Source organism: Mirounga leonina, unplaced genomic scaffold, assembly GCF_011800145.1.
Source record: "Mirounga leonina isolate KUSES-001 unplaced genomic scaffold, KU_Mleo_1.0 Mir_129, whole genome shotgun sequence".
In the NCBI taxonomy this organism is placed as follows: Eukaryota; Metazoa; Chordata; class Mammalia; order Carnivora; family Phocidae; genus Mirounga; species Mirounga leonina.
Genome location: NW_023270323.1, coordinates 71899303 through 71925803, shown reverse-complemented (window position 1 = coordinate 71925803; position 26501 = coordinate 71899303). Strand labels below are relative to the sequence as shown.

Below are 26501 nucleotides of genomic sequence, written 5' to 3'. Positions count from 1 at the left end.
AATAAATAAATAAATAAATAAATAAATAAATAAATAAATAAATAAATAAATAAAATCTTTTAAAAAGAAAAGAAAAATGCCCCAGAATTGGCCTTTGAAGAAAACTAATCTTCAATCTACTGATTCCACCTCCAGTTGACTTGAATGATACAATATATTGGGTTACAAGAGCTCTGCCCTGAAAGTCAGGCTGCTGCTGGGACTGCAGTCTTGGCCCTACCATCTACTGATCTTGAGCAATGCTTCTGTCGTCCATCTCTGTAACACTTGCCATGTCTATATGATTATGTGAAGTAATAAAAATAAACTTATTTAAAAACTAACATATTACATAATTGCTGGGAATTTTTTATTATTCTGAGTGAATAACAATCACAGTTTCAAGGCAACTTTGAGGTAGTTTTTACACTCATAGATTGAGCCATTGACCTATGATGTCTTACACCTTAAGATTTTTGGAACTCTTCTAAATCAACATATGAAAATCTTCATCTCAACATGGATCAATATGTGAACATGACAGAATATGCAAATAAAACATGGCCACTATCTCTTTATGATCAGTACTAGACCAGAGCTATAGAATAAAAATTAAATACTACAGGGTTGTGTGGGTGGCTCAGTCAGTTAAGCCTCCTACTCTTGATCTAGCTCAGGGTCATGAGTTCAAGCCCCACACTGGGTTCCATGCTTGGCGTGGAACCTACTTTAAAAAAAACTGGGGCACCTGGGTGGCTCAGTCAGCTAAGTGTCTGCCTTCGGCTCAGGTCACTGTCCCAGGGTCCTGGGATTGAGCCCCGCATCACGCTCCCTGTTCAGCAGGGAGTCTGCTTCTCCCTCTCCCTCTCCTTCTCCCTCTACTCCTCCCCCCGACTCGTGCACTCTCTCTCTTCCCTTCTCTCTCCAATAAATAAACACAGTCTTTTTTTAAAAAATTAAATACTACAAGAGTTGGTAAACTATGGCCCCAAGGTCAAATTCAACTCAAAGTCCATATTTGTAAATAAACTTCCATTGAAATACAGTCATACTTATTTGTTTAAGTATTATCAATGGCTCTTTTTGTACTACAACTGCAGAACTGAGTAGCTACAACAGAGATAGTATGGCTTGTGAAACCTAAAATATTTTCTATCTGGTTCTCTAAGGAAAAGTTTGCCAATTCCTGATCTAGATCAGTGTGTCCAGTATTTTTCAGAGAGCAATACCTATGAATCTTCCAGGACTCATAAGAAAGGCAGAAGGATAAATGCCTTTCATTAATCTAGCTATCCGCCAACCCAAACATCTGTTCATAAACCCCATTCTCAGTAACACTTAATGTAAAAAACTATGATTCCATCTTTGCTCCTAACATGACAATCTTTCATCAGTTCTGACCTACACCAATGTGGTCAAAATCTGAAAAGGGAAAATGAGAAAACCAAAAAGACATTAAAACACAGAAGTGGTCTAGAATTTTCAGTTTCAACTCTGACCTGTAAAAAGCCTGGAAGTCATCATGTCTGTCCTTACAGTAAGAAAAAATCTAAACAAACTAAAAATCAATGATTTTTCTTGGGCAAAACAGAGAGCTGACTTTGCAGGGTAATTCACCACCCTGAAATCTGGGAGACAGGTGAATCCAAAGAGTCAAAGCCAAAATGTGCTTACCTGGAGCAGAAGCCGCTGTACCCAGCAAAGGGTAGGAACACTTAAATGATAATTCTCATAAACTGCTGGAGACTGCATGTGATCCACTTTGAGAATGAAAAACTCCCAGGTGGGAGTACTCTCACACTTTCATGGATTTTACCTCCAGAAACTCTATCAGATCCTTTTGGTAAAGCATCAAGAAAGATCCCCCACATGGCTCTGACAAGGTGAGGGAAAAATTAACCATTGTAAAATACACCCAGAGTATTATCCATTTAAAAAAAAAGGCATACTGTCCAGGAAAAAAGCTTAATCAGGGTCTTATATCATATGAGAAAGACAGTTCCCATCTCCAGCCCCTTCTAGCCATCCTGTCTCACCTAAGTGGGAAGAGCTAATAAACACCTGTAAAGGTCACAGCCCAGGGACACAGGCCCACTATAAGGCTGTGACTTAATCATAAGAGTATAGAATGCTTCCCTGCCTCCATACTTTACCACAACACCAACTGGGCTCCAGCATAATAGTAGCATATTACATTTGAAAGAGCTGCAAAACACAAACTTCAACTGAGGAAGAATTTTTTGAGATACCCAAAAAGAAAAGGGAGAAAAAAACAAGGACACTAGAGGAATTGGATGTCTCTGGTACCTAGAGCCTGAGCAAAGATTAAACACAGACCAATTCCTGGCCAATTAACATAAAACCTCACACTAAAGGCCTATTACCTGAGTTCTTATTAATGTATATATATTTGCTTTCAAAAAAAAAAAAAAATTAGAAGGCAAACTAAAAGGCAGTTTGAAGGAAAAAATAAGCCTTAGAACCAGACTGAAATATGACACGGAATTTGGAATGATCAGATCAGGACTTTAAAACACACTATGATAAATATTTTTAAAAAGGTTCCAATGGAAAAGGTAGACAATATACAAGAACTGGTGGGTAATGTAGACAAAGAGATGGAAACACTAAAGAATAATGAAAAGGAAATGCTAGATATCAAAACCACTATAACAGAAATGAAGAATGCCATTGATGGGCTCATCAGCACACCAGACACAGCCTAGGAAAGAATCTGTAAGCTTGAAGAGAAGGTAATAGAAATTTCCAAAAGTAAAATGCAAAGAGAAAAAAGAGTGAATAAAACAGAACATCAAAAACCTATGTGACAATTCTGAATGGTGCATCATACATGTAAATGGACTACCAGAAGAATAAAAGAGAATGGAACTTAAGAAATATTTGAAGTAAGGCGCCTGGGTGGCTCAGTCGTTAAGCGTCTGCCTTCAGCTCAGGTCATGATCCCAGGGTCCTGGGGTCGAGTCCCACATCAGGCTCCCTGCTCAGCGGGAAGCCTGCTTCTCCCTCTCCCACTCCCTCTGCTGTGTTCCCTCTTTCACTGTGTCCCTCTCTGTCAAATAAATAAATAAAATCTTTTAATAAAAATTTAAAAAAAAGAAATATTTGAAGTAACAATGGCCAAGAAATTGCCAAAATCAATCAAAGACACCAAACCACAGATCTAGAAATCTCAGAAGACAACAAGTAGGATAAATACAAAAGAAAAATCTACACGTAAGCACATCATATATTCAAACTGCATAAAACAAAACACCTAGGTGGCTCAGTCGGTTAAGTATCCGACTCTTGATTTCAGTTCAGGTCGTGATCTCAGGGTCGTGAGATCCGCATGGAGCCTGCTTAAGATTCTCTCTCCCTCTCCCTCTGCCTGCCAGCCTGCCTCCCATTCCAGCTCACGCATGCTCTCTCTTAAAAAAAAAAACAAACAACAACAACAACTAAGAGAAAATCTTAAAAGAAGTCTGGGTGAGGGAGGGGTTGGTGAGAGGGAATATGTTATCTAGAGAGGAACAAGGATAAGAATTACAGAGAATTTCTTATCAGAAACCATGTAAGAAAAGAAAGGAGTGAAATATTTAAAATGTTGAAAGAAAGGAAAGGACCAATCTAGAATTCTATATGTAAAATTATTGTTCATAAGTGAGGGAGAAATAGACTTTCTCAGATAAACAAAACCTGAGGGAATTCATAGCTAGCAGACCTGCCCTGGAACAAATATTAAAAGAGGCTCTTCAGGGATAAAGAAATGAGATGGATGAGAAATGTACTTGTACATAAAGAAAGGAAGATGGGGCGCCTGGGTGGCTCAGTTGGTTGGGCGTCTGCCTTCAGCTCAGGTCATGATCCCAGAGTCCTGGGATCGAGCCCCGCATTGGGCCCCCTGCTCAGCCAGGAGTCTGCCTGTCCCTCTCCCTGTGCCCTGCTCCTGCTCTCTCTCTCTCTCTCAGTCTCTCTCTCCCTTTCTCAAATGAATAAATAAAATCTGAAAGAAAGAAAGAAAGTATCAGAAGAGGAGTAAAGGTTAAATAAAAGCATTTATTTTTCTTATTCTTAGTTGATCTAAAATACAACTGTTTGGGCGCCTGGGTGGCTCAGTTGGTTAAGCGACTGCCTTCGGCTCAGGTCATGATCCCAGGGTCCTGGGATCGAGTACCGCATCGGGCTCCCTGCTCTGCGGGGAGCCTGCTTCTCCCTCTCCCACTCCCCCTGCTTGTGTTCCCTCTCTCGCTGTGTCTCTCTCTGTCAAATAAATAAATAAAATCTTTAAAAAAATAAAAAATAAATAAAATAAAATACAACTGTTTAATAATAGTAAGAACGTATTGAGTGATTATAGCATATGGGCAAGTGAAATGAATGACAGCCACGTCATAAGGGATGGGGGATGAATTAAGAATATGCTTTTATGAAGTATCTGAACTATACATGCAAAGCAATACTATGCTATAAAAGTGCTATGTGAAGGTGGACTTAAACTAGTTAAAAATATATATTGGAAACTCCAGGGCAATTGCTAAAAAAAAAAATGTGTTCATGTATAATGATATAATTGCTCAAATAAAACAATAAAAGTGAGAAAGGTTTAAAAGAAAACAAAAGACCAGCACAAGAAATAGAAAACAAATATGACAGAAATTAACCAAACTGTATCAATAATCACTTTAAATGTGAATGGTCTAAATATACCAATTAAAACTACACATTGCCTACAAGAAACTCACTTTAAATATAAAGACACAAATTAAAAGTAAAGGGAGAGAGAAATACCATGCCAACACTACTGAAAACAAAACTGAAGTATTCATATTCATTTCAGACAAAGCAGACTTTGGAATAAGGAAAGGTATTAGGTATAAAACCTGGCATAATAATAAAGTCAGTTCTCCAAGAAGGCGTAACAACAAAACCCTTCACGTATATACACCTAACAACAGAGTATCAAAATACATAGTGCCAAAACTGATAGAACTGTAAACCCACAGATCCACCAGTACTGTTGGAGACCCGAACACCCCTTTTTCACTGACTGATACATTAAGCAAGAAGACAGTCAGTCACTCACATGAAACATTCACCAAGACAGACTACATTCTGGGCCATAAAACATACTTTAACAACTTTATAAGAACAGAAATCATACCAAGCATGTTCTTAGACTACAAAGGAATTAAACTAGAAATCAATAATAGAAAGATAGCTGGGAAAACTCAAAATATTTGGTGATTAAACAACATGCTTTTAAATAACACATGGGTCAAAAAAGAAGTCTCAAGAGAAGTTTTAAAGTATCTTAAATTAATAAAAACACAACCTATCAAAACTTGCGGGATATAGCAAAAACAGTGCTTAGAGGCAAATGTATAGCATTGAATGCATATATTAGAAAAGAAGAAACATCAATGATCTAAGCTTCTACTTGAAGAAACTGAGGAAGAAGAACAATTTAAACTTAATGAAAGCAGAACAAAAAAAATCATAAAAACTGGGGCGCCTGGGTGGCTCAGTCATTAAGTGTCTGCCTTCGGCTCAGGTCATGATCTCAGAGTCCTGGGATCAAGCCCCGCGTCGGGCTCCCTGTTTGGTGGGGAGCCACTTCTCCCTCTGCCCGCTGCTCCCCCTGCTTGTGATCTCTCTCTCTTTCTCTGTCAAATAAATAAATAAAATCTTTAAAAAAAAAATCATAAAAACTAGAGCAGAGATCAACAAAATTTAAAAGAAGAAAATAATAGAGAAAATCAACAAAACCAAAAGCTGGTAAACCTCCAGCCAGGTTAACCAAAAAAGAGAAGGGAAGAGAAAACTCAAATCAATGGAGGGCCATCACTATTAGCCCCACAAACATTATAAGAATAGTAAGGGAGTAATATAAACAACTCTATGGCCAAAAAGTTGATCACACAGATGAAAGGGATCACTTCTCTGAAAGGCACAAATGGCCCAAACTCCTACAAGCAGCCACCGACCCCCGCCAAGGCCTCCACCCACCAGCTGCAGCACACCAAAGTCAGACCTCTAAGTACTCACCTCTTTAGGAGCCTATAACACAAGCACCCTCAAAGCCCCGAATCTCTCACCACATCCATCAATCCGGACCTCTTCTGACTGCTTGCAGAAAACTATCATAATCTTCTCAGCCACAAGAAAGTATAACTCCCTCAGAAATGCAATACATCTCGGCAACAACTGAAGCAATCTACCAGGAACTGCTAGAAGTAATTTTCTTGGCAATCCTGTGGCCATCGAAACCCATCTCCATGTCTCATGTCCCTGATGCATTTTTATTACTTACCTACCTGCCGTTCATCTTTCTCCTATGTCTCTTCCCCACACCGCTCTGTGCTTGCTCTTCCCGGTTTACCCTCCAACTGCTCCTCTTCATCCCAAATCTTTTTGCTATAACTTTTGGAATTCAGATTTCAAGTTTAATACATCCTTCTATATCTTCAAATTCTTTAGTAAAGATTCCCTATATTTTCTATACCTTAACTTCATTTTTCCCCCCTGCAATTCCCAGAAGACACTATCACCCCTTCTCTAACTTTTAGTAAATATTACATAAAGTTTCTTCATACAATATTTTGTTTTCATCTATTTCACTTTTCACCGTATCTAATGAACATGATGAACCATTAACCAGATAGACAGCATTTTCAAGGGCATATTGAAGTCCCAAAGGACAATACCTAAGTACGTTATTCCATAGATTTAGTTCTGAAATAAATTTAACAGGCACAGTACATACACAATTTAACCTTCCACAAAATGAAAGTTTCCCAGTTCCCGTAATGCAGGTATTTTTCTTCCTCCCTGATTTGTACAACAAATAATCTACTTTAGCTTTTAATTATATGTGGAAATGGGTTAAATCATATAGATCGTACCATAGTCTTACAACATATACTTTGCTGCATAAGTACAACCTGTAAGAAGAAACACTAATGCGAGAGGTCTGTATAATCAGTTATAAGCTGGCAAATATCCAAGTAAAAAATGCACAGTAAAAGATAGCAGAGGGTCTCAGAGAGTCCAGTTTTGCGATGCGCTCTCTCCCCAGCCGCTAGACAGGCAACCAAATCCTTTTGTTGGTGGTTAACAGGCTGGCTCATCTGTGTGGGGCACTGGCACACAATAGTAGTTATGTTCTGCCTCACAAATGACTACACTTCATTGAGTTTATGCTCAGTAGGGCAGTGTTTGCAAACCACTTAGATTCCAGGACGGAAAGAGCTACAAAAATGAAACACCCAGTCCTTCTCTGAGGTTTGTTATTAGCCTCTGTTAGCCACAGGTTACAGGGCACTAAACACTATGTACTGTGTGTTTGCTTGTAACCACTATGAAAAATAGCCTATAACATCTTTCTGAAGACTCCTAGAAAATTTCAAGTTAATTTAAAATCTGGGAATTTAACTGGGAAATACTTCAATTCTTGGAACTGGTTCTTGTCAAAATACCTCACTGATTCTTTCTTGGGTGTCAACCCAATTTTGTTTCAACCAACGCTATTCAATAGACGATTGCTAAAGTTAACGCTACTGGGGGGAAAATGTGAACAGGGTAAAATAATCAGTGCTATTTGAATCTAAGTTCATTCCCAGCCTACCAATAAGCTTCTTAATGTTAAGAAATGCTTTAAGAAAAATAGACTCACGAACTTAATTGCCCAGATATGTATAAGATAATTCTTTCTATACACAATACCTAAGTTAGAGAACCTAAGCCAAAATCCTAAATAACACATTAAACTGATGTCCTCAAAAGAGCCTATCCAAACGTCATTTCTGAACAATCTATCCTGTAACATGTATACCAAAATGCAAAGTATTCATGAGATGAGCAATATAAGCATCTATAAGAACTTTAGAAATAGTATAGATCCACTTTGAAGAATAATTATATGGCTATATAATATGAAGTTATTAAGTATATTAAAATGCTATTGGTATGTTTTTGAAAGCAATGTTTTTGAAAAGTAACATTTCCCCCAGTTTATGGTAGAGAATTGTAGTCAGAGCTTCTCTGGCCTAGATAGAAAAATTTACATATATTTTACAAAAGAAACTATTGGTAAATGTATTTTATGTATTTTGCATAAGCTAATTTAGAATCTCTGGAAAGCAGAGAAAATTTATTATATTTTCATTAATTTATGATAATTCATTTTTATCATCTCAGAATTTGTAGTTTCCTGGCACAATTTCATGAAAATGTTCATGAAATTCTCAGAAATACTGTACTTACATCGTTGTTCAATAAAACAAGGTATAGTCTTATAACATTCACAGAAATTGTAAAGTATAAACAATATAAGGCACCATCAAAGGAAAAAAATGTCATATGTACCTTCAAAACAGAAATCTTATTTGACAAGTTCATAAGAAGGAATATAACATGCTCTTTCTCACAACATATGAGGGACATCAGAAGAGAATACAGACATTTTACTAAACTCAGGTTCTCTCAAAAAAGATGAAAATTTTTTTAATTTCTACAAATTTGACTAATAATGTCTGCTGATTTTAAGCAGTTACATAATGGCATAAAATGCTGCAAAAAAAAATGATTTAAAAGAACAGCCACATAACATTGTGAATGCACTAAATGCCACTGATTATATACTTTTACAATGGTTAATTTTATATCATGTCAATTTCACACCAACACTAATTTTATACATAATTTAATATTAATAAATAAGTTTATATAAATCAAATAACAAATTTTTAAATGATGAAAAGGTAAAATTAAGGGAATCCAAATCATGAGCATTATATACCCTCAATTTTTAGTGAAGAAAAATTTGTCAATTGAATTTTGTATTATGTTTTGCCCTAAGATTCATAAAATCTTCCCGTTCTCCACTAACTCTAGATAAATCTATAACAATAAAATTTATTTGATGTTCAGAGTCAAATGTTATAAGAAGCTTGACTAATATAATGTTTATTTTTTTAAAAAATCCAATATGTACCCTTGAAGGTAGACTTTAACGGACAAAGAGGAAAGAGATTATTATTTTCAAAACCCATTTTACCAAATAGGTGAGCAAAACAAAGAACTGTGGCTTCCCACAAATCTCTGTCCAGCAATTTTTCTTTATCTTAATATCTACTTTGAATGTAATCAGTTTAAAACAGAAAAAAAAAAAAAAAAAACACACAAAAAAGCCAGACACAAAAATCTGAGACGTATCTTTTAAGAGAAAAATGAACATGCATATAATACCAAATCATATGTTCACAAGTGAAGATGCTAAATGAGTAGAAAGATTTTCCAGGAGACAAAGAACAATGTAGAAAAGGCATAGAAGTATTTCTAAAAGCCAGATCTATATATCAATAATGCAAAAAACAAAAACCTAGGGCCTTCACACTTGATTCAGAACCATATGAGCTTCATTTATCCTTCTCTGAATGTTTTAGAAAATAATTCAGAATCTATTTTCCATCCAAAATTAAGGCAATGGTATATGTCCAGCATCACACTTCATAAAAAACAGTGCTTAACATTCTTTGTCTCCTAGACTCACTTCTTAGAAGCAACATAGTTCTACAGAACCAAGGTAAGACTCTTCCATTTAAAACATTAAACTCCAATAAAGACCTAAAGAAGGATTATGACTATTATCCCCTTTCGCTTCATGATGGTGTGAAAGACACACACTAGAGTGGAAGAAAAAGCAAAAATAAACAGCATGTCAATAATTAACTTTTTGAAGTATATCACTATCATGCAGATTTTCCATTTGCATAATAATTTAACAACTTATAAATTATGTCTATATAAGCTCATGTTGCCAAAGAATTTTGTCATATTATTATTCAAGCAGTTTTTCTCCATCTACATAGATATTCCTCTGAAAAGACATCATTATGTTAAAATATTATATGTGCTTCATACATAGAATTGTTCATAGTTTGCTGATACAATATATTGATATGTATTAAATCTGAAGAATTATAAATATTTAATAAACTAATTCATAGCACAAAAATATATAAATATGCTTTCTGTCCTTACAACTTAAAATGAAATTAAATTTTCCCCTTCTATATCTTTTATTCAGTTGACATATTCTGAAAGCAGTCACTATAACCAAATCAGCTAATAAATATAAAATATCACCTATCACTGCATTTATTCAACTGCTGACAATAATACCTAGCAATATAAGGAAGCATAGGAAAGCTATTAGCCACACCAGTTCCCTGACCCAAATCATTCCAAACATAATTTGGGGAGGATGAAACCAAAGGATTAGCACAAAGATAAAATCAGTCTCTCTACATATCAGATAAAAATCAAGTTATAAAGAGAGAGAGAGGGCGCCTGGGTGGCTCAGTTGGTTAAGCGACTGCTTTCGGCTCAGGTCATGATCCTAGAGCGCCGGGATCGAGTCCCGCATCGGGCTCCCTGCTCAGCAGGGAGCCTGCTTCTCCCTCTGACCCTCACCCCTCTCATGTGCTCTCTCTCTCTCATTCTCTCTGTCTCAAATAAATAAATAAAATCTTAAAAAAAAAATAAAATAAAAAATAAAGAGAGAGAGAGTGTGTGTGTGTATGTGTGTGTGTGTACCCAGTTGTATGTGCTTGTGAGAGGAGTATTTTCAGTACTGGAATAATCATAGAATTTATGTCATACCTGTGCTCCATAGATATATTTATCCAACATCTTGCCTCCTATTGTCTGTCCTCCTATATCCCAAACTTGAAGAGTAACATTCAGGTTCCCTTGAATATAAAAACAAGAATGCAGAAAAGGTAAGTAACAAAATAACAACTGGATACAGTTTCAGAGAATACTAAGTAAGTCACAATGATAAACTGTGGACCTAATCTGCCTTTTATTCTGCATGCTCATATGGTCAGATTATTTGGAACTGTGAAATAATGTTGTCAAAAGAAATCATAATGGGGAATTTAGATTTATACTTTTACCCCATTTCTATAGAACCATATTTATAATCACCTTCAAAACAAAAAAAAGCTTTAATTCATACACTGCTTAAAACTTAAAAAAAAAATAGTTTTCTTAAACAGAGAATAGGACGATAGAACACTTGTACGGGGGGTAAAAAATATATACTTTAAAAATAAAAATAGAACTTTATATACTAACCTACCCTATAGCACATAATGAATTTTACTGTAAACTCTAAACTCTATAGGTTCTAATACTCACAGATTAATAACAGACTACAAAAATGGACCCAGAGTTTCAACTCAAATTAATGGGACTTTTAATATTTAAATGTCACCTATTATATACAATAGGAAACATAATTTTTAAAACTACATGTTTTCAAATTTAACCTATAAAATATAAACACATATGACAGCCCTCTTGAGAACAGATGTAGGATACAGACCCAGTATATCACTAAATATTATGATGCATTTACTGTTGAAAGCATTTCCATTGAAACAAATCATAATATGTGCTTCAGAGCCTTCATAAAATGGTGGAACAAATCTTCCCCAGAACAAGCATTATAAAAGCATTTAAAAATACTAAAAAGCAATCTTTAAAATTCTTTTGTCCATTTTGCAAACTATTTGGCTGATACAAAAATTTAGGAGATAAGCTATTCTCTCTTATGAATGCATAACCCCAGAAGTTAAAGACCACGTCCAACGTACTTTTTAGTTTAACATTTCAAATTATTTCTCCTAATAATGCAGTTTTCTCCAAAAGTAGACAAAGTCTCAATTAGTATCTTCAAAATGAGCTCCCACACTAAAAAATGGACCTGTCTGAATGATTTGCAAATCAGAAAAACTCAAAATAAAAACTGAAGACACTAAAAAAAGTTCTCGCTTCAAAAACAATAAAAAAGATTATGAAGACATGAATTTTTATGCCAATGCCAAAACACTAAAATCAGAGAATGCTACTCACACCATTCAACTGAAAAGCAAGTATAACACTGGATTAACCAGCTAAGTTTTACCCTTAACTCTAAGTTTTGTTGGGTTTGTATGACAATCTTTCCATTATTTTGAGGTAGGTCTGTTGCATCTGCCAACGTGCAAAGGATTTACATGAGGAACTTCCATTAGCATTAATGAGAGCTCCTGAAGTTTATCACCCGTCATCATTCCCACATACACACATTTTCAACGCTCACAGAGTAATGACGAAAATGTTCTTAGAGCTCTGTGAAGACGAAAACCAAAATGTCACAGACTAAGTAAGACTTATCCAACAACTGGGATAAACCCACTTACTTAAAAATCTAAATTTTTCAAGTTTCAAAACTCAACTCATTCTCCTATGATGGTGTCTCAAACTAAGCAGGTGAGAAAAGACTAGGAGTCGTTAGCCGTATGTTAAATCGCTTCAGAAGCCCCTAGATAAACAGGCAGTACTCTCTTCATTTTACTTGCATACTCTTTACAGTCATTTGTTTACTTCAAAAAAAACAGTGCTTAATAATACTAACTTCCTTACAGTAAGATTGTAGGCAACACTTAATATAAGGCATTTAATCCCATTTTCTTCAAGGCCAATAAATCCTATCACTTAGCTTTGCATCAAGAAATATAAAGCTTTTCTTCCTTTAAATTCTGATAGTCAGATCCAATCTGAATTAGTTATTGTGAACACCTTAGCTACCACTTTATGAACATGATATTCATGTTTCCAAATCCTCACTACATCATTTCAAGACTAAATCGTTTATTTAGTTGCCTCCCATCTGAGAAGTTTGTATTTATATTCCTGTGTTGCAGGTATTTTTTAAATTCATACCTTTCTAAATAAACACTGTTTGTTGTCGTTGGCTTGTTTTTTTAATATTCCCGTGCCTCAGAAATAAAAAGTTATGCATTACTGATAACCGACAATGCTAGCCAAAAAAAAAACCCACTTTTGCTATCATTATAGCTTCCACAACTGATACTAGCTTCATAGTTATTCCGTATGTCTAGAAACATGTTTTTAACTTCCACATTTGAATTTTAGGCTTATTAACACATAAAAATAAAAATAAACAGGGGTTCTCTCTTTGAGAAACAAAATCACATAAAGATGGCATTCCGATCAATATTCATTTTAGTTTCCCTAAACATAAATATATCAAGTCTCCATGTATATTTTCAAAATGACATACCTAATAACCTACAAAAATAGAATTCAAATAATCAATACTGTAAAACTTTTTAAAAATCAAGAATCCATCTAATATAAATTTCCCACTAATAAAGAACATTAAGGAAATTGTCAGCAATCTAATCTCAAATGCAAAATGCTACAAAATTCCTGCTCCCCGGTAAGAAATGACATGTAACCAGGGGAAAAAAAAATAAAATAAATGAGGTGACCAAATACAGGTAAGTTGCTTTTGGTATGAATCAAAGCCACCAAGAGGATTCAACAGTGACCTTGTAAAAGTACACTTGGTGCCTTGGTTAACCTTACTTAAAGTGCTGCACAGTCAAGATGGAACTAAAAACACAAGTCTGCCCACTTCTTGTACTAAAGACTTAGAAATCCTTTTCACAGTAGAACGCTGTTTACTGGACTGTACCCACAAGCTTCCTGAAAGTATTTTGACTAAGGCTCTTAAGAAGCTCTATCAGCAGAATCTCTGACTAACAGATACACTATTTTAAGCAGTAAACGCTGCACAGTGGTTGCATCCAGACTATACAGCATACCGGAACATGAAATATACTAAAATGGATGAATATTTACAAAGTAATGACCTTGAAAACTTGCAGGAAGAGAATGTCAATAGATGCACAGGAGGTATGCACCTCTAACAATCTGAATGGACAGAAGATTTACTAGACAGAATACTTAGCAAACATTAGATTCGCCTAGTATGCTCTTTACAATAAATTCAATAATGCTGCCTGTAATGTTTTAGCAAATGATACATATATTAATCATCCTACATTTGACACTTGCAATGAATTAAAATTAAGGTTAAAATATATAAAGGATATACTGTGAACCTTGTAATTTATCTATCTCCTTTCTTAATATACTTATTAATCATATAAAATGAAGTTACATTAAAACAATATTTTCCTAGTGAAATTTCTAACATAATTTTGAGTCCATGAAGTAACATAAAACCAACTGCCTTAAAAAAAAAAAAAAAAGAGAGAGAGAGGGCACGTTCTGCATGGAGCACTGGGTGTTATGCACAAACAATGAATCATGGAACACTACATCAAAAGCTAATGATGTAATGTATGGTGATTAACATAACAATAAAAAAGTTTTAAAAAAAGAATTTTTTTCTGGAATTCTACCCATCAAAATAAAAACTTAGTCAGGAATTCATTAAAATGTACATTCATTGAGAGTATAAATTTCCTGACGTCATTTTTAATATAAGTACTTTCTAACTCTAAAATATTATACTATAAATTTTGATTTCAAAAATACCAAATACTTTTTACAAAGTAATCAAAACTTTAAAATGGGTAGTATTGTGCAACAGATCAGAAATCATCATATGTATATATCACCTATATAAAATGTCCAAAACCAGTCCTAAAATATTTTTAATGATTGAGTGGTGCTTATTCCTATATTTAAGCCTTTGAACTAAAAAAAAAAGTCAGAATAACTAAATAATACTAATGGTACAGAAAGCTGATGCTCTTGCTAATTAGCATCAAAAACAATAGTCAATAACTAAATACATATATTAAGGTTCTCTATGTACAACTGCCATCTCTGAAAAAACTGTTACAAAAAATAAGCTTTCAACATGTATATGATTTGTGTATGTATTCCTCTAGTGAATGCTATAAATACTCTGAATGTAGCATTAACCCATACAAATGAGAATAATAAAAGTAAAATGAGATTTTTCAGTTTTGAATACATTAAAAGGAAATACAAATGAAACAAAATATGCGTATGTTTCTCATTAAGCCTCTTGCTGAACAATAACTTAGTAATAGAAAGTTGGAATTCTTTTCTCATACTATATCTTTCAATTTATTTTTCATTGGTTGCTGAATACAGACAATCACAAAATATAATAGAGCATATTACTAGTGAGATATGCAGAATACCTTCAATTACTAAGAGTTTTCATTAGCTGCTCTAAAACTTCCATGGAGAGCTGTCTGATAGATGGGGTGTTTGAGAGGTTAACATATTTCAATAATATTGGAATTTATTAAACCCCTTCCCACTGTATCACTCACACTCCAGTATATGAATCTGATACTACACTTGCAACCGTTTTTATTCAAATGTGTTTCCTCAGAGAGGAGAGGGATGGACTGGTTTAGAAAGTCAATCAAGATAAACTGCTTTTAATAAAATACTTTAAACATATAATTTAACCATCACAAATGAATGGACAGAGCATTTTAAAGCCCCAATTGTTCAGAAACTAACTTAAAACAGAAACCACTCTCTTTTTGTTATTATATCCCTGTATTTCCCACAAAATGTGCTGCAACTGGCATCTAAATAGTTTCTTTGCATGGTGAACTGAAACATCTTGAATGCTCAAACTGTATTTTTATGAGTGCCTAGGGACCCTAAATTTTAGTGGTCTATTAAATGCCAGCAATTTCATGCTGCCTTGCATAAAACAGCATTCACATATTAGAGCACAGAGGTTCCATAGCTACATTATACTTCTGTTCCAACTTTCTCTCGAACAAAAAACTGAAGCAGAGGCTAATCAAAATAATATTTAAAAAAAATAATCCTTTCCAGTCTTTTCACATTTAGTTTATACAATATCTGTTTGTAATTGTATAGCATTTGATTTTTTTTAACTTTTTAGAATTTTATAAGCAACTATTGTTTATCCTTGAAAAATGTGTGGAGTGGTCAAAAACAGCGGGAGAGTGGGGGAATATATAAACTTTTCTCTCACAACCATGGACAATATGTCTTCATGGGAGATCCTGATGAAAGTTGACCTCCCTATGATAGATCTGCTAATTATATATATTTTCATGCAGAAACAACCCCCAAATTTATTTTACATATTTCTGCTATTATTGTAAGATATGTACAACTTTCTATGTTAAGATTTTTTAGTCTCTTACCTGGCAATGTTATCCTTCTCAAAAAGAAATCCAGTCCTATAGTTTGTTTGTACTGTTTCCCAAAAGTTTCTTGAGCAAAACATGTAGCTAAGGAGGTCTAAAAAAATTGATGCATAGAATATCAAAATTAATGTCTTTGTTTTAGAAATGTAAACATAAAATCATTACTAACCTTATTAAGTAATCTTAGTATGTATACTACCATTAATCCAACAAACAATTTTAAGCAGTGCTAATCAGTTACAGAGGGAGGAGGGACTTAACACTCCACCAGGTAAATTTCACTTGACAACAGCTATCAGTGGGGACAACAGACTAATCTGTTAGATCTCTTTAAATCCCCTGAATAGTCAAGCTCCTTCTCCTTGCTGGAACTTAGAATTTGAGATTTATCAACAAGAAAACTAAAACAACATGACTAAAGATCTGACTCCTATATATCCATATATATCAGTTCAATACAAATTTCAGAGAATTCTAAGCTTCATTTCTGAGGTTAAATACTCTGAATATTTATGCTCTTAGCCAATAATAAGAGGTACTAATTAAAAAGGGGAAAGCCCATTCATATAATTTTTCCTTTTTCCCTACAAAAAAGTACCTTTAGATGTCTAATTTTTCTCTATATTAAAGATGTTAAATGAAAATTATCCTACAGAATGACTGTGATAATATTTATCTTTAAAATTAAAAAGTCAGTATTTTTAAGACTAATATTAAGCAGGCAAAAGTAAGTATTTTCCATCCAACAACCATAAAGATTAAAAGTCACAAGAATATTATAACCAGAACAGATATACATATTTCTACATCTTTTTTAAATAACAAATTAAAGTTGTATTCAAAACTCTGGAGTACCATTTCCTATCAAAGCAGAATAAAAATCATTCTGGAAACAACTGAAATAACTCAATAACTTAAAAGCTTCTTAAACATTTTAAATGCACTATTTGTAAACTTCACGAAAAAGAAAGGCAGATTCACGAAGCTTTTATGATCTTTAAGAAAGACTACCAAAGTTAAGTGAAAATTGCCTTTTTTTATTTTAAAAGTTAAAATTAGATATCAACTCCCCAAATAATGAAAACTTAAACTTCCAAGATAGCTTAGTATAATTAATTATTACATAAATGCAGCAATGCAAAAGAAAACTTGGCCAAATTTCAATTTCTTCAAACAAAAAGAACTAAAATTCCTTTTGACACAAAAACCATACTTTTCACACAAATGGCAATCTGCACACCCTAACCAATTCTTTTATTATTTAAATACTCAGCATTTGTAATAAATTTCTAAGATATGTGGTCAAATATTTATTAAGCACCCTAAGAAAGATGTTCTGCTAGGCACTGAGAAATAAACTCACTACACTCAAATGAAAATTTGTTTGGCTTCCTGAAGCATATAACAATAATATAAAAACTGAGAGATTGGATTAAAAAAGGTAAGCATTCCTTTTTAAAACTTTTTGTTTTTTCATTTAGCTTTATTTATGCCATTGTGCTTGTTTAACTTGGAGTACAAAATCTTCTGTTAAGAGGTTCAGAGTTCCAGAGAAAAATAATTGCCACTATTTAACTATTACAGATATTTCAAAATGTTTAATATAGGGATGGTAGATATACTTTTATAAGACAAAGAGAAACTCAAGGCACATGTAACATTAGCATTGTGCCATTTAAGGTAATTTTTCACTTTCATGTAAGGTTCTCAAAGTTCAGTGTTTTTATATCAATGAATATTTTTAGAAATTCAAAGGTTCTTTTCTTGGAAACAGGACTTCGAGATTCTGAAAGCCCTACCCTCACACTTTTGAGGCAAACATAAAGTTAGGATTTTTGATGGGAATAAAGTATAATCTGTCAAAAGTATAGGCCCATGGGAACACAGAATATTAAAATGTTTTCTTATACCATCTCTGGACATACTATAAAATTAAACAGAGAATCAACTCAATCAGTGGTAGGCACTTCCTCTTCAATTCTCTAGACTTTCTGCCCTCTTTCACACTTAATAATTTCTCACAAGTCATTATATAAATTCCCTTCTTAAACAATTATGAAGGGAACAACCATCTATCATATGTGAAACATCTTTATCTGATCCTTTATATTGTTTTGTTTGGTGAGCTTCTGCTAACAATTTTTACCATACTACATTTACTAATACAAAAAAAAAAAAAAAGAATATTTTGCCTCAAAAAAATCTTAAGAAATATGTAATAAAATCAAAAGTATGAATCAAAACAGAAAGAAATAGAAACACATGATACTAGGAGGAGGAGCTAAATTTCTCTTGGAGAAACTAATAGTGATTATCTCAATACTCGATGGCTTCCATCAATGTGTACTTAAATGCCATGAGTTAAAACTGACAAGAAAAATTAATGCTAGAAAAAACAGCCAGGAGTTCAACTAGTACACAAATAAGAATGAAAGAGAGGCTGAATTCATAAAAGGATAGTAAAGGAAATAGAATGGGAATGTTGGCAGCTGCCAATAACTTGAGAGCTGAATAGGGTATGGAGAAGAAAAAAGCTTGATACACAAATAATGAAAAAAGGTTAGGTTTCTGATGTTCGTATCTGAAAATCTCTGGCAGAAAATGCCTTTACAGTTTTAAAAGAGATTAGTCAAGATGATAAAGACTAAATCAGAACACCATAAAGAGTTATCACTCACCCTTTTAAGCAGAATGATAGTCCTAATTCAACAATATGGAAGGGAAAAAAAATCATGCCCAGTCCTACACTAGACAGAATTTTAGACAGAAATGAAAAACTGTAATTATTCACACTAAATTAGCAACAAGAAGAAAACATAAGAAGGGCTAAATAAAAAACCCAGAGACAAAATTATGAACAAACTTCATCTGAGTAACACATGTATGAAACTAACTGATAAATACTGGTAGAAATGAACAAAAGTTTAAAGAATTATGATAGAACGTAGATGGTAATGGGCAATTTTTGCCTCTTTTAACAAGTGTATCAGTGCTATAGATTGTCACTGTAATTTTAAACAGGAAGTGAATTCAGTTATGAGTTGACCATAAAAGGATTTAGGAAATGAAGAATTAGAAGGTATCCAGAAGAAAACTGAATAATAAGAAAACTATGCAAATATACCTTTAAATTTTTATTGAATAAGAGTGTTAGAAACGATGCTGATTCATTTAAAACAACTGAAACACTCAAAAAGTTGCTTCCCCAAAACCTTTTAATCATCTTCGGTCGTTTTTTCTCAGCAATAAAAATCAGCAACAAAATATCATCCTGGAAGGCAAGAGATTAACAGAAGGCTCCAAATTTTGCATATGAATGACACCTCTCCCAGGTGCCCTGGGGACTCAAGTCTCAGAACCAAAGAGAGCAGCAGCTTGGCAGGGCCAACTGCCAGGGAAGGTGCAAAGAGCAGTCGTCACCAGAGAAACCAGGGTCCAAGCTACGCCAGTAAAACGGATCGTGAGGCCGGAAACTGGTAACAATAACCACCTGCGTTTGTGAAGACTCTGGCGAGGACACGGGAGGGAAGAAGAAAGGACACAGACTCTAGCAATATTCCCAGAAACGGTGTTGGCGCCTTGGGCAGAAGCGACAAGTGTGAAGACAGCCCGGGCAGAGGCTCCTCGCTTAATTTGGGGGGCGGTCACTGCCCCTGTTGGGATCCCATGGACCCTCCCCAAAGAGCGAGCAGCGAGACGATTTTGTCCTTTTCAGGAGCTCCACAGCCCAGAGTTAAAAACCGCAGCCTAAGAGGTAAGGAGACCGGCTGCCGGATATTCTCCCGCGCTCGGTCTCGTTTGTTCAGTCGACCGCCACCAAAGACGAGACTCTGCGCAAGGATCCCCTCTGTCACGGTAGCAGCGCTACTCTCAGCATCAGCCCAAACTGGGAGCTCGGTAGATAGATACCTGCTGAATGAACGCTTGTGCTGACAGGTGCTGGGCTTCGAGCAGGGATGACCAGGTACGATGCTGTAAAACAGCACCTAGCGTTTACCGAGTGCACACCGTGTTCCGCAAGCTTTATGCGGATTTGCACCTTTAATGTGTATTTGCGCATTTCGCCCTACCAGTACGCACCCTACCGGGGAAGCACACACAGGTGAGCAAAGCTGCCCTCCAACGCCCCGACCGGTGAGGGCTGGAGCCCCAGGCTCCCCAGGGCATTCGATCGCAGGGCCAAGTCCCTGGGAGCGCAGCGCCGGTACGAGACCCCGTAGAGCGCCGGGGGGGCGGGGATGGGCGGGGATGGGCGGGGGGCGCTCGCGGGGGCAAGGCAAAGTGTGACCCGGCCCAAAGCAGACAGAGGGAAGACGCCTTGGCGGGTCTTCGCCAGTCCTCAGAGGCGAGAAGCCGGGGGGCTTCCCCGGAGGGCGGTGCTGGCTGGACTCGAAGAAGTGCGAGTTCGCGATCCAGGCAGGGAGTGGGGAAGTGACCTTTTTTTTTTTCGTTTTCTTTCTTTCTTTCTTTTCTTTTTTTTTTTTAAGTTAAGAAGAGCTGGACCGCTCTCGCCAGCCCACACCCAGCGCCCACTCCGTGTCTGGCCCCAGGCCACGATCAGGCGGGCCCCGGCCCTTGGGGAAGGAGGCGACGCCGAGCGGCGGGGAGGAGGCGGGGTGGCCGCGGCCGCCCGGGGTTCCTGCAGGCCGGGGACGGCGGGCCCGCTGGAGGACTGACCTTCCCGGAGGTGCCGTCCCCCAGCACGACGATTTTCAGTTGCCGGTCCTGGCTCTCCTCCTCAGAGTCCGACATGGTGTCCCGGGAACCAGGCCCGCTCCCCCACCCCCCCCCCCCGAGGTGGAGGGAGGCAGGGTAGGACGGGGTCCCCGGGGGCGGGGGAGAGGAGGAAGGCGGCAGTGGGGGCAGGACCCCCCGCCCCGGCGTCTCAGCGGCGGCTGGACGTATCTGCGGCGAATCACTCGCCGGGCGCCATCTTGCCCACCTCCCCTCCCCGGCGCGCCGCCCCGCCCCCCGCGCGCTACGTCGGCCCCCCCCCCCCCCCCCCCGCGCCAACCCGCGCCAACCCGCGCGGGCGCGAGCCTCCCTAGCAAGCCGGCCCATTTGCGGGCCTGCGACGGGGAGGCGTTCGAGCTGCGCGGGCGAGTCGGGCGCTGCTCTCGAAGGGGCAGCTGTGAAGAAGAAAAACAAAATATACCATTCAAACCCGGCAGGAAAGTGGGAACCAGTAGCGTTCAGGCGTCCTGTCATGTTCCCGTGTTTCCATCGCCCCCTGTGAAGGGCCCTGAAGTGAATGGTTTAGCTGCGGGGGCGCGTTGACGCCTGGGCTGCGCGCCACGGTTGCCATGGAAGCGGGGAGGCGGAGGAGCGGCGGGGGGCGGGGCCGGTTGCCGGGCACAGCGCACGGGGGAGGGGCCCCTGGAGCGGACGGAGGCGCCGGAGGGCGAGCCGCGGGAGGAGCGTGGGCGCCGCCGCGGTTGCTGAGCACCGTTGTGCCTGCGGGCAAGCGCCGTAGTGGCCTTCAGTTTGACGGAGTTCTGGCGCTGCCCGTTTGTTTTGACCTCTCAAACCATGGGTTCTCTCGACCGAACGACAGAATCCGATGGTTCGTTCATCAAGCAAGGAACCTAGAGCAGCAGTTCTCAAAGCGTGGTCCGGGGAACTCTGGGGGGCCCCACAGAGTCCGAATTATCTTCATAATAATACAAACATCTGGGTTTTTTTTTTTTGCTTTTTTTTTTTTTTTTTTTTTTCTTTTTTTTTTGCTTTTTTTTTTTTGCCTTTTTTGCCATTCTCTCACGAGTATGAGTTTTCCAGGGGATGCATGATGTATACGATCGCATTACTCTGGCAGTTAAGGAATCATGTGCTTGTTACAAGGTTCCAAACATTCCTTAGTATTAATTTCAAAGCAGTAATGACAGCTATAACTTGCATAAACAAAAACTCTTTGTTTGGGGTCTACAGTGATTTCTTAAGAGTGTAAAGAGGCCCTGAGCCCAAAAAGTGTAAGAATTGCTGTACTGTCTTAGTCCAGTAGAGCGGGTAAAAGATGTCACAGAAAATGTCAATAGAGATAAGCTCTGCAATAATAGTGCCAACCTACTATGCTTGTCTCGTTGTTAATTACTTCACAGGGATGATCACTGTTCATTCCTCATGAGAACCCTAGAGTAGATAGAATTATCTCATTTTACAGATGAGTAAGCTTAAGGCACAAAAAACTTAGCTCAGAGGCAGTGGTCCTGGAAAGAATGTAGGAAGTAGAATGGGAAAGCAGTACAGTTTGAAGAAACACCCAGCCCGAGAGGGAGCACTGGCGTTCTAATCACAGACCTGCACTTACTAGATGTGGGACCTTGAACCACAGTTACCTATAAAATAGAGGTACTACCTCCTTCCTAAGGTTGAAAATTAAATGAAGTAATCAATGTAAAGTAACAGCACAATGCCTGGCATATACTAGTAACCCTCAGTAGGTGTAATTATCCTCTTCATCATCACCAGTAGAGATGGTCCATGTTGGAGCATCACTGCTTCCTAGCCATGTTACCTTAGACAGGTTCCTTATGTAGATTACATTTAATGATACGTTAGTAGTTCATTCTCCTCCCTACATATCATTACACATGAATGATATGCCCCGTGCATATAAGCATGTAAATATTATGTATGCCAGCAGGACCCCTATGTATTATCGTGCATTAATGATATAACCCCTGCACATAAGCAAGTATATACAATTATTAATCTTGCATAAGACATTAAGTTAACCTAATCTCCAGTAATACTTAAATTGGGATGCACTTCACTTATCCAAAAAAGACCTTGATCATCAAGCTTCGAGAAAACAGCAATCCTTACACAAAAGTGTACCTCTTCTCGCTCCGAGCCTGTAACACGTGAGGGTTCCTATATTAAAACTATACCTGGCATCGAGTTCTTACTTCAGGGCCATATAACTCTTTACTCCTATCCTACAAATCCTCTCAAACGGGACATCTAGATGCACTAATGACTGATCAGCCCATGATCACACATAACTGTGGTGTCATACATTTAGTATCTTTTCATTTTTAGGGGGGGAAAGCGGTATCACTCAGCCATGACCGTAAAGGTCTAGCTTCTTCATCTGTAAGTAGGGTTAGTCCACAATAGTACCTACCCAGTTAGTATTACTTCTTAGTACTTTCCCTACTCCCAACCACCACCACTAACAATTCCCTACATTACCAGCTCTTTTAATGAGGATCAGTAGGAAAAAGTACCTGGAAGGGTTTTGCAAAGTTCTTTGTAAATGTTAGCTTGAGGAATCTGTTTCTAACGAAGACAGATTTAACCTCTTCTTGTCCATGAAGGGAGTTAATGTTGCAGAAATTTGCTTTTCCATTTGTCCTTAATGGAAATGGTCATGTAACCCAGTTCTGACCAATCAGACAGAAGAGGTCCTTCGGGAGACATCTGGAAAAGATTTTCCTCCCTGATTAAAAAGAAGAGGAGCACCTGGGTGGCTCAGTCAGTTAGGCATCAGACTCTTGATTTCAGCTCAGATCATGATCTTGGGGTCATGAGATCAAGCCCCAGGTCGTTGGGCTCCGAGCTGCGCACGAAGCCTGCTTAAGATTCTCTTTCCCTCTCCATCCACCCTCCCCCCACACACACACACATATGCTCCCTCTCCCTCTCTCTTTAAAAAAGAAAAAGGAGAGATGGAGAAAGAAATATCTCTCCCTCCTTTCCCCTGCTGTCATTATTTGGGTGAGGACATAATATTTGGAATTGCCACAGCCTTCCAGGCTTCTTGTTAGGGGGCACTTTGGCTACATATTCCATTACTTGCAGATGGAAACATCCCAACTGGCACAACTGCTTTGGCCCAAAACTAGATTTAGCTGAGGTCGTAAGACTGATTTTCATGTGTGGTTTCATATGAAGGGAAATTTAGAAGAAAACTTTGCATTTTCCTATCATTAATTTCCTAGACAACTGCTCTGATGGAGAGACATCATTTATTTGGATACGGATTCATCCTGGGCAGTGCTGCTACATGAAACAGGCCAATTGCGTTATTTTAGGTGACCATATTTTACACATCTATGGCAATATTCCAGGTTGAAAATTAGATTTGAAGACATTTGTAAATTAAAAAGAAAAAAAAAAAAGGGTGCCTGGGTGGCTCAGTCAGTTAAGCCCAAGTCTGACTTCAGTTCAGGTCATGATCTCAGGGTCCTGGGATGGAGCCTCATGTCGGGCTCCCTGCTCAGCGGGAAGTCTGCTTCTCTCTCTCCCTCTGCCCAACCCAGCTCCACGACTCGTGTGCTCTCTCTCTCTCTCTCTCTCTCACAAATAAATAAATAGAATCTTCAAAAAAATACATTCCTCTTGTGTAGAAGAGCATGCTAGCTAGCACTGAAAGCTTCCAGTATGGTGCATTACCATTCTAAAGAGAAATAGAGCTGATCACAGAAAAGGAAAATGTGGAGCTTATGTAAAACACCCACAACAGGGTCATAAACTAGGGAAATCTTTTTCAGTGGTCATAAAACCAATAAATTAACAAAATGCTTAAAGACAAATTCCAGAAATTTCAGGAGATTAGGGTTCTTTAGCTATGAAGAAGTAAAAGTACTTAAATTACGGATCTTGAGATAGAGAGATTATCCTGGATTATCGGGGTGGGCCTTAAATGCAATCACATGTACCCTTATAAAAGAGAGACAGAGGGAAATTTGACCCAGACAGAAAAAGAGAAGGTATTGGGCCACAGAGGCAGAAACCAGTGACGCAGCCACCAGCCAAGGAATGCCAGCCAGCACCAGAAACTGGAAGAGGCAAGGAAGGAATTCTCCCTCTAGAGCCTCTGGAGAGAGTGCAGCTCTGTCAACACCTTGACTTCAGCCCAGCAAACACTGATTTAGCATTTGCAGACTGCAAAGCTATGAGAAAATAAATGTTGTTCTAAGCCACCAAATTTATGGTAATTTGTCCCAATGGCCACAGGAAACTAATCTAAGGAGAAACACAGAAATACCATAAATCAACAGGAAAATTTTAGATTCGGGTAAAAAAAAAAGAGTAAAACAGTCAATGGATAGGATAAAGAGTAAAACTATGTGAACATTTTTATTTATCACTAAGGTGAAAAAGAGTAAGTTAACAAGTAAACTGATTTCAAAACCACCAACCTCTGCTATCATTTTAAATCCAATAGTCATCCATTAGTTTTCTGTCATCTTTTTAAATATTTCATAATTTTGAAGATGCAGACCTTAGGATTAAAGCCCCAGTGAATATGGATATGGGAAAAAAAGATAAAATATTGTTGAGTAAGGCAGAATAATGGCCATGCTTTCAGTTCATGCACTTGGTATTACTGTGTTTCTGCTTAAACACAAGAAAAATATAGAAATGATCCATAGGATGTATTGATTGAACTCCTACAAACAAAAATGAATAAATAAATAAGGCTCTCTTCTTGAAATTCTCTTCTCCCTTGGTTATACAAATACACACACAGAGATATACATGTGTGTACATGCGTGCATGCGTATGTGTGTTTGTGTTTCATGCGTTGCATGTGCATGTAACCACCACCTAAATGAACATATAGTACAGTCCAGAATCCCAGCAGGCTCCCTTGTGTCATCTCTCAGTCACTAACTCTGCAAAGGTAACTGCCATTCTGAATTCTAGCACCATAACTTAATTCTACCTGGTTTTGAATTTTATGTGACTAGGCTCCATACAGTATGTGCTCTTTGGCATCTGACTCCTTTCACTAAATATTGTCTGGGAAAGTCATCCACGGTATGTGCAGCAGAGGCTTGTGCTTTTTCATTGCTGCATACTACTTACTCCATTATATGAATTAACCACAACTTATTTATCCACTCTACCTCTGATGGACAAATAGATTGTTTAAAGTTTGGCGATATTATGAATTATGCTCTTTAGCATGCTTCACCCCTCCCCCAAAGAAAACCCCAGTCCACAAATCACACTCTTCTCACACACACGCACATGCTCACACACATGTGCACACACACACACACACACATTGTCCATCTACATTTTACAGCCTTAAGGTGGCTGGGTCATTTCATAATCATGGAACTGGTTTTTGGATATACTTTGTAACATCTAGATTTGTTGATTTGCTCCTGGAGTGGCTCATCCATTGTATCTAGTTATCTCCACTGAAATTTCAGTTTTCATACAGTGTTTTGTTCAACATTATAAACATGCCAGTTCCACACAAACAGATTAAGCACACTTTCACTCAAAACCTCCCTGACTTTCTTAAGTGGCAAATGATGTTAAACTACATCCAAAAGAATAAACAATGAGGAAATTTAAGGGAAGGGGCAAGAAATGAAAGGATCAACAGACAACATAATTTTTCTAAAAGACACTATTTACAATTGCAACTATATAATGCAATACCTCGGAATTTATCTTAAATATGTATATGGAAAAAATTACAAAACATTGAAAGACAGTAAATAAACA

At 37.5% G+C, this 26501-nt stretch overlaps 1 protein-coding gene across 4 annotated transcripts in view; it reads right to left on the bottom strand.

The window, feature by feature from the left end:
* RAB28 (RAB28, member RAS oncogene family) overlaps positions 1-20992 on the bottom strand; it is a 97368-nt gene extending 76376 nt beyond the window's left edge. For 2 of the 4 annotated variants that reach the window (XM_035005294.1, XM_035005293.1), the window contains exons 1-4: positions 20712-20992; positions 19944-20006; positions 16032-16128; positions 10642-10730 (exon numbers count right to left, since the gene is read on the bottom strand). In XM_035005294.1, the coding sequence (XP_034861185.1) occupies positions 10642-10730; positions 16032-16128; positions 19944-20006; positions 20712-20786 (324 nt within the window). In that variant the 5' untranslated portion in view covers positions 20787-20992. The remainder of the gene's footprint in view (positions 1-10641; positions 10731-16031; positions 16129-19943; positions 20007-20711) is intronic. The other 2 variants (XM_035005296.1, XM_035005295.1) reach the window with 1 other exon arrangement.
* Between the last annotated feature and the right edge of the window lie 5509 nt (positions 20993-26501).